This window comes from Echinops telfairi, unplaced genomic scaffold (assembly GCF_000313985.2).
Source record: "Echinops telfairi isolate 266 unplaced genomic scaffold, ASM31398v2 ScPeMD7_7;HRSCAF=31, whole genome shotgun sequence".
NCBI lineage: Eukaryota > Metazoa > Chordata > Mammalia > Afrosoricida > Tenrecidae > Echinops > Echinops telfairi.
This window is the reverse complement of record NW_022103904.1, coordinates 8,002,333-8,015,915: the sequence shown is the minus strand read 5'-3', so window position 1 is coordinate 8,015,915 and position 13,583 is coordinate 8,002,333. Positions and strand designations below refer to the sequence as shown.

General features: G+C 46.2%; 1 protein-coding gene across 2 annotated transcripts in view; it reads left to right on the top strand.

Moving 5' to 3' along the window:
• Nucleotides 1-10,094, top strand: part of INHBA (inhibin subunit beta A) — a 13,715-nt gene extending 3,621 nt beyond the window's left edge. For both annotated transcript variants that reach the window (XM_045286408.1, XM_004708031.2), the window contains one exon: nucleotides 9,204-10,094. In XM_045286408.1, coding sequence (XP_045142343.1) covers nucleotides 9,204-10,087 — 884 coding nt within the window. In that variant the 3' untranslated portion in view covers nucleotides 10,088-10,094. The remainder of the gene's footprint in view (nucleotides 1-9,203) is intronic.
• Nucleotides 10,095-13,583: the final 3,489 nt, after the last annotated feature.

Sequence of the window (13,583 nt, the reverse complement as noted above, 5' to 3'; positions counted from 1 at the left end):
CCCAAAGGCTGCCGAGCCCCCTCCAAAGTTTGTGCTGGGGGTGGAGAGATGGGGCGGAAGGGCACCGAGTCAGTCACAGTGCCCCAACAGCCCTGTCCCTTTTAAAGACCGGGCGGGGGACGAGCAGGGCAGATTTATTAGGAGAGCCTTTAAATTTTTTTTCCTTTTTTCTTTTTTACCTTGAGAAACTGTCTGCAATTGCCCAGACTCCACACTCGAGGCAGGAAAGTGCTGTTTGGGTGGGCAGTTGACAATGAATTGGCAGTCACTTTTGGAACACTGACTGAGGGTGGGGGGAGGGACGGAGGGAGAGAGAGAGAGAGAGAGAGAGAGAGAGAGAGAGAGAGAGAGAGAGAGTTAGTTTGGTTTTGTAAAGTTACTGAGAGCTCTCTGCCAAGGAATGCAACCTTGACAAAGTGCTCTCAGATAGCTACTACGCTGCACTCTCACTCAGTCCTTAAGAGGAAGAACTTTAATAAACAGATCCTAATCGTTGGCCCAAGGACACAGCTAACCTGTTGCTGAGTAGAAGGTACCTGTCAGAAGTGTGGAGCCAGGCTCTCTGGACAGTTAGGCGACGCAGCTCCCTTTGCATGCCTGCCAACCCATGCACGCGTGGGCACACACATACGCACACGCACACATGTGTTCATGCCATGTTGCTTTTGTGGCGATGCCAGGCTCCAGAAACGCACCCCTTGCCAAATCCCGTCTAAAGGAATGCCATTGTTTTGGTGGGTAGAGCATATGGCCGAGTAAAGTATGTGTAGGGACTCCCAGCATTTTTTGTTTAAAAGTTTGCCGCAGCAGTATAAACAATGAAGGCAACACTCAGACTTTCCAACCCTGCAAACCTGTTGAGTCAGATGTTCTGTTTGCAAGAAGACCATAGCCAGCCCCCGGCATCCTTTTTGGGGTGCAGATTGCCTGCTGCTCCCCCCCCCTCCCTGGAGAAGTCCCCTGTCCTACCAGGGAAGAGCTCTTCTTCAGAAGCTTCCTCAGAGCATGATTCTAGATGCAGCTTCCAAGGACATGGTAATTACGACTTTATCTTTCAGGGAAAGAGTCAGGTTGGACTTTCCGATATTCCCCAACGTCTCATGGTTGTACGGTAGGAAAGAAAGCACTCGTGCCTTGGGCCCTGCCTCTGGAATGGGTTCCAGCAGCCCCAAGGGCTCTCCATATCCGGACACAAAGACACCCCCAGATAAAATTTGATATATCGAGTGTCTCCTGTCTCCTGTGATGCTGTCAGTTACAAATACCTATTCAATTGGCTTTAACACCATCCTGTGGGGCATATGCCTCATGTCCTCACCCACTGACTGAGCAGGCGCCCAGTAAAGGGTCACTGAACTCTGCCTGCTGTGCGCCTTTCTCTAACTTACTGGACATTGGCAGCAAAGGTACCCTCTTGGCACTCAGGGACTTTTGCAGTAAAAGAATGTGACTGTTTCCCTTCCTTCCGTATCATCACTGTCATCTCGGAGCCATCTTTTTCTCAGTTATAGAAGGTCTTATTCTTTTTTACTCTCCTGCGAGCGGTTTCACTGCAAAGGAATGAGCTATTTTCTTTTTTTAAGCGATTCATTTGATTTTTACGCTGAAAATACTCCATGACGGTCTAAAATGGAAAACTCCAGGAGGAGTTTCCAACCTGACCTTGGGTGAGTGGCGGCATTCCCAGAAGGGACTTGCTATATTCTTTATTTCTAATCTACAAAGTTGCACTTCTCAACTTCAAGTTGATCTCATGAAATTTCACAAATATAATGACCCCATAGATGAGAGACAAATGCTCTCCCACAAGGGGACCACACCAGCGTTTCAATGCAGGTCTGGCCACCCAAGAAACAGGTATTAACTGAATGATGGCAGTGAACATATGACAATGAATAGCAAAGATTTGTCTTTCTAACTTTTGGACTCGGTCAATTTTAATAAGATCCCAACGCTGTGGGATGTCAAGAATTTGGAGACTAGGAAAAAGGCATGTGTTTTCCTTTCCATTACAAACTATTATGTACTTTACAGAATCTCATCCACCAAACCCCCACCCATGTGCAGGCCATGAACATATAGACACATACCTATCAACTAAGAGATACTTTCGTTTAGAGCTTCATGTTTAATGTTTGCCTCTTCTCTCCTGGATTGTTTAATAGTCAAGGTTTGGTAACCACAGCTGAGGAACTACAAAATCTAAAGTGCCTAGAACTCTTTGAACCGAGTGTGTGCCTCTATGCTCAGGTAGAAAGGAAAGATAATCTGACTAAGGCTCGTAGGCATGTTTATTAACTAAGAGGTGGAACAATCTTCGAAGGCTCCCTGGCACTCAGTTCAATCACCCAAAGTGATTTTCTGCTAACGCATGTCACCCAGATTGTTCACCATGATTAGTGTGGTCTTTGCTTGGCTATTCGAGAATCTTGTGTTTACCATAAAACCTTAAGGAGAAATCTTCTTTCTAGAAGAAAGGCAGAAGGGATGAGCACGCCCAACCAGCACGATTATACGACTATAATCGCCAGTCGGCAGTGGACCTTTTTGACAGCTGTATTGTATTTTACCGGTGCTATTCAAGGCATTAGCCGCTGGCCGGTCCAGGCAGTACAGTAACAGTATAATGTGGAGCCTCCAACGTTGTACGTGCTGCCAGATTTATATTCTGCTAATCAATTTAGCAACTGCTCATGCGTCTTAAAGGAAGGAAAGGGCAAAGAAGACAGATGAAAGAGAAAGGCGTGGGAAGCGCTCATGTAGCCTGGGTGTTGGTGAGAGCAACATTTGGAGAATATGATTTACCAGAGGTTTGAATTAGAATTTGTAGCGCCTAAGAAGAGATTTGAGAACATTGGCTTGAGTGGCCTCCCCCCTTCTCCATCTGCAGAAAGCCCATCTCAGGGTGGAGTTGACTCCTTCCCTTTCCACCAGTGTTCTGAACTTCCCTCTGAATTAATTACCTTTCCTACCTTCAGGGGTTACAAACTTTCTTCTGAATAACGGGAACCAAATGGCCACAAGAGGGCGCATTCCAAAGACTTTTGCTGCTTGCCAATTACTCTTCCTGGAGAAGCGATTCCACAGTGCCATCATCTTAGTGATGACCGGCTGCCTCCCTCTTCCTAACTCCTAGCAGTTAGGATTTTATGGGCTGAGCAACACATGACCACCTATAGTATGTGCAATGTGACAGAAGGCATAGAAATGGGAATTTTAGTGATATATGTGAACATTCCAGCGCTTATGGACGGCAGAGGATTGATAACTTTTAAAAGCAAACAAAGCACAGAGTGGAGAAATGTGAATCATGAGCAATACTGATTTGCTCGTGTCTCTCCCTAATACGGCCGCCTGGGCTTTTATAAAAAACGCATCATCGGTCCCGTGATTTTTATTGTTGTTGTTGTTCAAACCTGGTTTTCTTGCCTTAGCACTTTACATCAGCAACAAATGACAAGGTACTTCAAATGGGGAGGGAAAAGGCTGTTTATTTAACGCCTTGTGGGAACATGGTGTTCAGCTTCTGACGATGCATTTATAAACAAATGGAGGGTGTGGAGACAAGTAGTGGAGACAAGATGTAGAAAGAGATTCATAATCTCTTTCAGTAGGGAAGGAGGTCTACTGGGATGGAGTGTTAGGGTTCAAATTCATGGGGGCACCTTCCCAGGCACTTGTGAAAATATGTATTTATCTTGGCCTCTCTTTGCTAAAATCTCCTTGATAATTTATGATCTCTTAGCTGTGGTTCAGAAATCTTCGTAGTTGACTGGTTCCTACATCCTAAGCTCCAAAGCGTAAAAGTTCTCAGGAACTTTTTTCAGGAACGCAAGAAGTCTCTGAAATTCAGAGGATTGAACCTTAGGCATTCCTTCTATTTGAACCTTAAAAAAACCCCTCTTCCCTGAAATTTCGAACATTGTGTTTTATCACTACTTAAAAAGTAGGACTATGATGGTGAGCGTGGCTGAACATTCTCACTTCCATGATGCTGCCCCTCCCCCACAAGATATTAAGACTGAAAATGAAACGATCCAGGACATTTTGGGACCCGCGATTCAGGCAAGATGCTCTTTGGGAGGGTAGAGAACCTTTAAGAACTTTTACACTGCCTTCTCCAGGAACCCCTAGAAATACCATCCAAATGCCAACCAAGGACTTCACAGAGCACACCTGCCCCATCACTAGGCACAGGGAAACCTTGGGGAGGGATGGAAAATTGAACTACATCGCTTTTTGAGTGAGGCTTCCCCCCCATGCTGAGTTGAAAGGCTCTATACACACAACAAAACCTTCCACGTTAGCGTTAGAGACGTAATTAGTACCCCTCTGTAGAACACAGCATACTTAAAGCACAACCCTGGTGAGGAAAAACAAATCCAGAAACTGCCTGTGTGGGTTGCTTATTTAATTGGATGCGTTCATGCACCCCGATCTTGAGATGCATGGCCCTCTGGATGAACAGCTTTTTGCATCTTAGCAAGTGGGGGCTTAGCTGCTTAACCCTTGGCATTCCCTCATGATTCAGTTTTTTCCAAAAGTGCATAATTCTGAAAGTAAAGGAAAATAGGATGCAAATATCCTTTTAAGGGGTTCTGCCTCTAGCTTTCCTTTGTCCAATCCCTCCCACCCAATGACATTTCAGAGGTGTTTCCTGTGGCATGCAACATTTAGTGCCCCTGCCTATTTTTCTGCACCCCATTTGCTCCCTCTCTCTGTGGTATGTGTCCCCCAGGCTCACAGCGGCTTAAGTGATGAAATATTATCACCCACATGGGTTTGCGTGGGACTTTCTTAGTGAATTACTCAGGCAGAGCAGGCTGTGATACAAGTCTTGCCTCACAAGCCCTCAGGAGGGAAAAAATAGCACCAGGATGAGAAGAATATTATCAGAGAGTAGGTAATGAAAGGTTAGCAAAGCAGCCAGCTATATCTGGCTGATAGGTAATAGTGTAGGAACCTAGTGCACACCTGTACAAATGCATGCCGTACCTGTTCACAAAGCATGATGGGAGACCTTCCATGTCAGGGTTTCACAGCACAAGATACTTAACTGAGACCTGAAGCTGCTTAGAAATGGATTCTAAATACCTCAACCTGAAGCAACCTTGTCGCATTTCCCAAACTTAAGCATAGGGGATTGAGAGTTGAAAGGGGCACCCTGACCAATTCACTGCACTATAACAATCTCTCTCTCTCGCTGTCGTAATATAGAGATAAAGGGAACAGCACCAACTGGCCAGTTATTTATCACATTTTTCATCCTTCAGAAATCTGAGGGGTTTTAATACCTTCCTGAAGCCTAAGTGCTGATAAATAGAATTCCACCTCAGCTCCCAGCAGTCTCATTCTCCCCACCCCCTCTGCACTGAAAGCTAATGAAGAAGAAAAAAACAAAAACGCCCTGCTTAACAAGTAAGAATACAATAAAACTTGTAAAATGTACCTGCATGTGAGGTAGACATTAGGAAGACTTGAGTTTCTCTCTTCCCCCTGTTCTCCTGAGCATTATGGCAACAGCATTTTCATGAAATTGGATCTCAACGTTATTTATTTATTCTTTTGCCTGATAAAATAGCATGCAATGTACAAACAGCAGTTCCAGAAATGGACACCAGGAGAAGGAGGCGACAAGCATGTCGGTTAGTAGGGGGAAAATCCAAATGTCAGAATTATGGGGGAGAGAAGAGGCAGGCAGGCAATGAATGCAAATGCAGGGAGCAGGGTCTTTCCGTTCAGATAATTAAATGGATGGATAAATCAACCTGCGTGCCTCCCCACCACACGCAGGCGATGCCGTTAATTGCCAGCCAAGTCCAGGATGAAAGTCATTTTATGATGACTCTCCGATCCTAATATAACAGCACCTGACAGATTGAGCCCCCTCGAATGACTCCTCTCTTTGTATGCTCCTCTCTCAGGAACACTAAATCATTTGCCTTCAAGTACAGCTGCTTGTGCAGAAGGGGTGGGGCTCTATCATGCATCACAAACCTGCTGTCAGGAAAATGAGGGCTGTCCTGTAGGCTGTGTGGCTGCAAGCGGCCACGCTGGCCCTGGAAGAGCAATTTGGATGCGGCTGCCCCTTGTCCAAGTTGACCAGTTAGCCCTCCCTCCCTGCCTCTGTCCCACACCGCTCTTCATCCCGCCCTCCCCCTCACCCCCCACCCTCTTCAGTAGCATCTGTAGACTGCTCTGCTGTGTGTTCATGGAAAGACCCGGGTCTGCTGGGTAGCTCTGCCTTGTGCACTCTGTTTGGACACCCTCAGCCCCGCCTGTGAAGCCTGGGCCAGAGCCCAGAGCCTGTGGGAATGCGTTACCTGAAACTCAGGGAGCTTTCCAGTTCTGGGCACCAATCTGGGGGAGCTCCAGTTTCACACTCTTTCCTCCAAAAGCAAAACACAACCTTGTGCCCTCTGCTTTTTCTAATTTAGCAGCTACTATCTCTCTGTCTTTACACCGACACCCTGCGTCGTTTATGATTTCAGAAGCTGGCCTGTGTAGAGGCAGAAGGGGGAACAGCAGGTAGCTTGTTAACATTCTCCACGGGCAGGGGATGCGGGAGAGCGTGCTCATCATGCCTGGGCGTTATCTGCCCACTCTTCCACTACCCCATCTTCAAAGCTTCCGTTTTGCTTCCCCTCTGATCTTGAGGGGTCCCAACCCCTTAAGATCTGCAGCTGACTGTCTTTTTGGATTGACATACTTAAATCGCCTTCCCTCCAGGACTCTCCGTGCTTTCTTAACCAACAACATCAAAAATATCCATCCATTCTTAGCAAGAGAATTCGGAATTCCTCTCTCTCTTCCTTCCCTCAGTTTAAAAAAAAAAGAATCATCGTGTTGACTTAGAGAGAGAGAGAGAGAGAATCCCTCACTAAGCGCCTCACGCTCTGGTGATCTAATCATAAACCCAGCTGTATTACTCATTCTAACTCCTGCCAGGACGTGAGGCAGGAGTCAGAGCAACTCCTCTCACCACCACCACCACCACCACCATCATCATCATCACCACCCTTGCCCACATCCTAACAAGTCTATACAAAGACTCCAGAGAGGCTTTCTTATAAACATGCAGCCCTGCCTCGGTCCTCCCCCCCAGTGCATTTACCACTGTCATAATCACAGTGTGTAGAGTGTGTTAAATTAGGAACAGAATCGACCGTGAGCAGTGCACAGAAAGCCTGCCTTCTGCTGCAGAGAACTTGAAACGGTGCCCACAATGTATAGCACTGTAAACATCTTGAGCCCGAGAGGCTGGGTTTCAGCTAGCTGTGGAAATCTAGGCAGGGAGAGCCTCCTTGGGAGTTGTGAGTTATAAGATGAACTTTTGACTATTTTCTTCAGATGTGTATGTGTGATACACGTGAAGATACGGGCAGCCAATTCCAAGCCAGCTCTTGCAGGCGGTGATCAAGCAAATAGAGGACATGTGGCTTAGTGTCTCCTATCAGTGTGTTTGTGTGTCGAGTGGTGGTGGTGTGGTTTGCAATATCTGAAGACTCGGACAACTGTAGTCTGGACACCTGCCCCCTATTGTGAATGTTGTCACATGAATAAATACACAGGTGCTTATGGAAAAGGAAAGAAACAGGTGACAGCCAAATTTGAGAGTTAGGAAGGGCTCAGTGGCCTTTGAATCCAAGGGCTTGTCCATGTAGAGATGTGTCCTAGAATATTTAGCACAATGATCAGTTGGCATTGGCCAACACTGACTCCTGGTGTCCCCGTGTGTAGAAGTAGAGCTGGGCTCCATTGGGTTGCTGGTGGTTGACTTTCTGGGGAAGTATATTGTCATGTTTTTCTTCCTGGATGCCTCTGGGTGTCCTGGAACCTCCAACCATTGGGTTAGCCTGCCAAGTATGTTACCTTTTGCACCTTCCAGGGTGATACCATTAGTAACCATTACTCTTTGAAACAGGCAATGGCTGTTCTCATTAAAGCTACAATCATCAGGGAGGGAGGGGACATGGGGTCGTGGGAGGTGGGGGTGGCTTTCTTTATGTAATAAAGCTCTTTGGTAGGAGAGTTTCCATTCAGTCATCAAGATTCGTCCAATTGCCCACTTTCTGCTAAACCAGGGGGTCCTGGTGGTGTAGCGGCATTATGCTGCATTAGCAACTGCAACGTCAGCACTTTGAAACCACTAGCCAGCTCTGTGAGAGAAAGGCGAGGCTGTCTGCTGTAGTAAACTGTGAACTCCACTGAGGCAGTTCTACTCTGCCCTGAAGGGTGGCCAGGAGTGGACATCCACTGGATGGCTGCAGGTTTGGTTTTTGGCTTTTTGCTAAACACCGGGTGGTGATCGCGAAAGACAGAGATAAGACCTCACACCTTGGGGGCACCTAAACTGGTCTGGCTAGAGGGTGGGGCTGGGGGGCAGGTTTCCTAGAGGATGAGTCATCCAATTTGAAACATTATTAAAGTTCACACTACTGATGTGTTTGTTGATAGTGGTCATGCGGAGCAGGACTATTGTAGGCGTTAGCACATGTGACTCTCTGGAGGCAGGGAGAGCAAGAGAGGCTCAAAAACTTTAAAGAAACATCCTGTAATTAGACCCCTGAGGAGTAAGGGTGGCGGGTAGTTTGTGCAAAGCCTTGAACTTTAGTAGTTTCTCTTTCTCCCCACAACAGTAACACTCACGGCCATCCAGCTAAGCCAGACCACTGCTAGCAACCCCACAGGACAGGGTGGAATGGCCCCTCTGAGTGTCTGAGGCTGACACAGTTTTAGGGAGCAGCATACTTCTTCCCTAGAAAGGGCCACAGCAGGTATTATTTTCGGATTTGCAGGCCAAATACTCTGTCACAAATTTCCAACCCTGTGCTCTAGTTCCAAAGCAGTCATTGGTGGGGTATAAAGGAATGAGCTTCATGGTGTCCCAACAAAACTTCACTTATGAGCATGCAAATTTGAATTGCATATCATTTCCATACGTCGCTAAACAGTGCTTTTTCATTCTTTTTTTGGCATGTAAAATTTTGAAAAGCTACTGTTAGCTTGTAGGCCATCTAGGAACAAGCGTGCCTGTGGCGAGGGGGAGGACTGGATTTGGCCCCGGAGCTCTGGTGCACTGGGCCTTGTTCTAGAATAATCTGCCAGAGAAGGCTCCTACTTGCTAGCACTGAAGGGGGCACATGCCAACTCAGAATCTAACATGTGCCCATGGTTTCTTTTGTGCCTCTTTTCTTCCATAGGCACAGCCAGGAAGACACTGCACTTTGAGATTTCCAAGGAAGGCAGCGACCTTTCGGTGGTGGAGCGTGCAGAAGTGTGGCTCTTCCTGAAAGTCCCCAAGGCCAACCGGACCAGGACCAAAGTCACCATCCGCCTCTTCCAGCAACAGAAGCACTTGCAGGGTGGCTTGGACGCCGGGGAGGAGGCGGAGGAGGTGGGCTGGAAGGGCGAGCGGAGGAGTGAACTGCTGATCTCCGAGAAGGTGGTGGATGCGCGGAAGAGCACCTGGCACATTTTGCCCGTCTCCAGCAGCATCCAGCGGCTGCTGGACCAGGGCAGGAGCTCCCTGGATGTCCGGTTCGCCTGTGAGCAGTGCCAGGAGAGCGGCGCCAGCCTGGTGCTCTTGGGCAAGAAGAAGAAGAAAGAGGAGGAGAGCGAAGGCCGGAAGAAGGACGGCGACGGGGCGGAGGAGGAGAAGGAACAGTCGCACAGACCCTTCCTCATGTTGCAGGCCCGGCAGTCCGAAGACCACCCTCACCGCCGCCGCCGGCGGGGCCTGGAGTGTGACGGCAAGGTCAACATCTGCTGTAAGAAACAGTTCTTTGTCAGTTTCAAGGACATTGGCTGGAACGACTGGATCATCGCCCCCTCGGGCTACCATGCCAACTACTGCGAGGGTGAGTGCCCCAGCCACATAGCGGGCACGTCGGGCTCCTCGCTGTCCTTCCACTCGACCGTCATCAACCACTACCGCTTGCGGGGGCACAGCCCCTTCGCCAACCTCAAGTCGTGCTGTGTCCCCACCAAGCTGAGACCCATGTCCATGCTGTACTATGATGATGGCCAAAACATCATCAAGAAGGACATCCAGAACATGATCGTGGAGGAGTGTGGGTGCTCCTAGAGGCGCCGCCCGGGCCGGGGGGTGGGGGGTGGGGGGGAGGCGAGGGAACAGGAGTTGCTCAGAGAAGACAGTGGCAAAATGAAGAAACATTTTTTAAGGTTTCTGAGGTAATGGTCAGAACCATTAAAAGACAAACAAAACAAAACAACTCAACTAAGAACAAAACCTGAAAGAGACGAAGGACACTATTGAGAAGCAGGGCTCTGCGATGAAGCTGAGAAGGGAGTGCAGGTGGGGAGAGACCGGGGCGGGTGTACCCTGCACTTGGGGTCAGCTTTTGAGACTGGGGATGGTACTCTCCCCGCTCTGCTTCCTTTTCGGCTGTGAGCCTTGAAGCCAACTTGTCTAGTTTGCAATAATGTGGACTCTCGTGTCCCAAATAGCATTGAGAAAGCCATGATTCTGAAAGGGCCCTCCACAGGCACTTTCCCGCTGATTTCTCTAGGTCATAAGGTCTGTCTGTGCGACACTCTCTCTGTTCACATCAGCGCGCGCACACACACACACACACACACACACCCCACACACAGGCACACACCACACCCCCCACACCCCCACCCCTCCCCACACCACACCATGTCACACGCAGGCGTTTTCCACGCACCGCATACATGAACATCCTGGCAAAAGAACGATGTTATGAAAATGATCACACTGTCTTTCTCCACACCACTTTTGCAACCAAACAGAACGAAACAGCCGCAACAACAAAATAAGCCAACATAAAACATTTTTTTAAAAATGAGCGCAAAAATGGAAAGAGTGAAAGGCTCAAGGAAAAAAGAATACCAAGTTACATTTCGTTAAGGTGCTTATGATCTTAGAACTATGCAACCTAATAGGTTTGAAACTGTTTACCTGAGAGAGAGCAAACAGAGAGACTTTTTTGTATTGGAAGTAACCTGATTAATTTTTATTTTCTTCAAGGAGAGATACTTGAAAGGAATATGTTTGTCCATCTGTTGGATTCAAACATTTCTATATTTTGTAAATGTGTTTTTTTTTTTATCGTTTACTATTTGCACTACAATGGTGTTTGACCTGTCTAATCCTTATTTAACAAGTATTTTCTTGGGGTGGGTGGGGGGAGGTTAAGAGCTGCACTTAATGTGAGCTATAAAAGAACTGCTACAGCACACAAAATAGCTATTTTTATTATTATAATTATAATTATTATTTTGTACCTTAAAAAATAGACACATACACCAAAGACATTTGTGTGAGCCTTTAAACAAACAGTCTGTCTGTGGTTGGTATCATTCACCATTAATGAGTCAGGGGTTCGAATTCAAGGTTGCGTAATGGGGGTTGTGTTCAGGTTTCAGAGACCTGAGACGCTTGGGTTTTGACTCCTTTTACATCCATGAAACAGGACATTTCATACTGGATGTACAGTAGTTGTACACTGTTGGAAACCAAGTTCAATCAAATTCATGAAATGCTACATGCTTGTATGTGTATATATACATTGCTTGTGCATATGCATATCTGTGTGTATATATACATGTATTGTATCATGTCCATATACATTTTAAGCACTTCAGGCTGTCATTTTTTAAATGTTCTTAAAGCAATGAATGTTTGTGTGCAAAACACAGTATTTTTAAGAAGGATAGGCTATGTAGTTTTGCTTTTACTCTGAACTAGTTGGCACATTTTGAAAATTTAGATGAAAAAGATAAGCCTGGGCCTTCTAGAGAGTCTTTCAAAGGCCCCTCTTTAATGTACAGGGATCCACATCCTCTTTTCCCTCCCCATTCATGTCAGTTATCACCTGCAGATGAAAACAGGAAACCCGTGTGAACCAAAACTCTGTGCTGGGCCTTTTCCCCCCTTCAATTTATAGATACGATCAATTGGAATCAATCTTATGTCAGGGGTTCTTTGGAAGGCAAGTCACAACTGTTTGGGCCGGGATAAAAAGTTCCGTGCATCTTATGATGGAAGTCTGATTTTAAGAATGATGACCTCAACAAGGTGGACTAAATAGCCTTGTGGTCAATGGTAAAAAAAGGAAAGAACTTGGGGCTCAGGTATGAACAGAGTGGGGGAAAGGAAGTGAGCAGTTCAGAGGAAGCAGGGATGAGGACAGTAATCAATTCCTAATGATTTAATTTATAGCCCAAACTCTGCTGCAGCAATCGTTTGCATGTGTTGGTTCAGATGCATGCAAAAAATAAAACCCAAACCCCAAACAGTGACATTGTCTTACAAAGATCAAACTTCATGCTTAAAGCTATTTCTATCTAGTTCATTCCAGTGTTTAGCTTGCATAGAACAGCTGAGACGTTACTCATTTATGTACAAAAAACAAAACAAAACACAGAGCCTTATTTTCACTGACTTGTTTGAAGTTAGCAAAATTCTTTCAGAAATTGGGGGGGAAATACAGTTATTGCTACTCTAAAACATTAAGGTTTTCTGCCCTATATCAACTTTTAGATGAAAAAAATAATGGGAGAATAAATATCCGTAAGAAACACTACAGAAAAAGGATTTAACTCTTTTGAAAAAAATTGCTAAACCAATAAAACTATAACACTAATCTGCATGTAGGCAAGTTACTTGAATCTCATTACAGGGAAAGTGTATTTCCTAGGTTTAGGGGTCCACTCCTTCTTCTGCAGGAAAAACAGCATGGTCTGCAGCAGGAGCTCAAGAGTGGAGTCTGATCAAGCCGCGAGCGGGAGAGCCTCCAACACTGGTACTTTCCCCCTCGCTGTTTCCCATGGGCTAGGAAATCCTGCATGTGAGGAGGGTCGGTGTAATAGGAATGCTTCGAGGAGAGGAGTTGATGACTATGGTCAACTCTCCAGATTTTCATGAAAAACTTCGAGGGTCTTGTGACTGCCTCTTCTTTGGTATCTGAATTGGTACGGCAAGTGTTGAAAAGAACATGAGCTAACAGTCCCAGTTCACGGGCTTAGCAGTGATGGTCAAGGCAGTGGGGAGAGCAGGAGGTGACAGAGAACAGATCCTGGTAGAGTTTCAATTCATCTCAAAACTGGATTTTATGTTTTTAAGTCCTACATGTCTTAAGGGTTAAATGGGTTTGATCAGTGGCCACAGGAATTAGAAGCAGAGCAGAATGAAAATGTAATTGGGTATGAAATGATTGGGGGCCAGACATCTACAATCTTTAACTTCATTCCATTACATTTATATGGCCTTGAAGCGGAATTATAAATTGGTACCATTCTAATAATGTTGGAGTATGTGCAGTCCTGTGAACAATGATACTTTTGATATAGCAGCATGGCACCAAATGGAAGAGCTTTTACATTGTACTGTGCTGCCTTTTCTGTAGGGTTTTCCTTTTTCTTCCCTATAACAAGGGGGCGCTCTATCTGGTCTTAAGATATCTCCAGTCTTTCTCCAGGATGAGTTCTGAAAAATCTACCCATACCAATCTCAGAAGCTCAGACAAGTATTTGATCCTAAATATCTGTTGGGAATAATACATCTTTTGTAGACTGGTTTGACGTTGCCTATAATT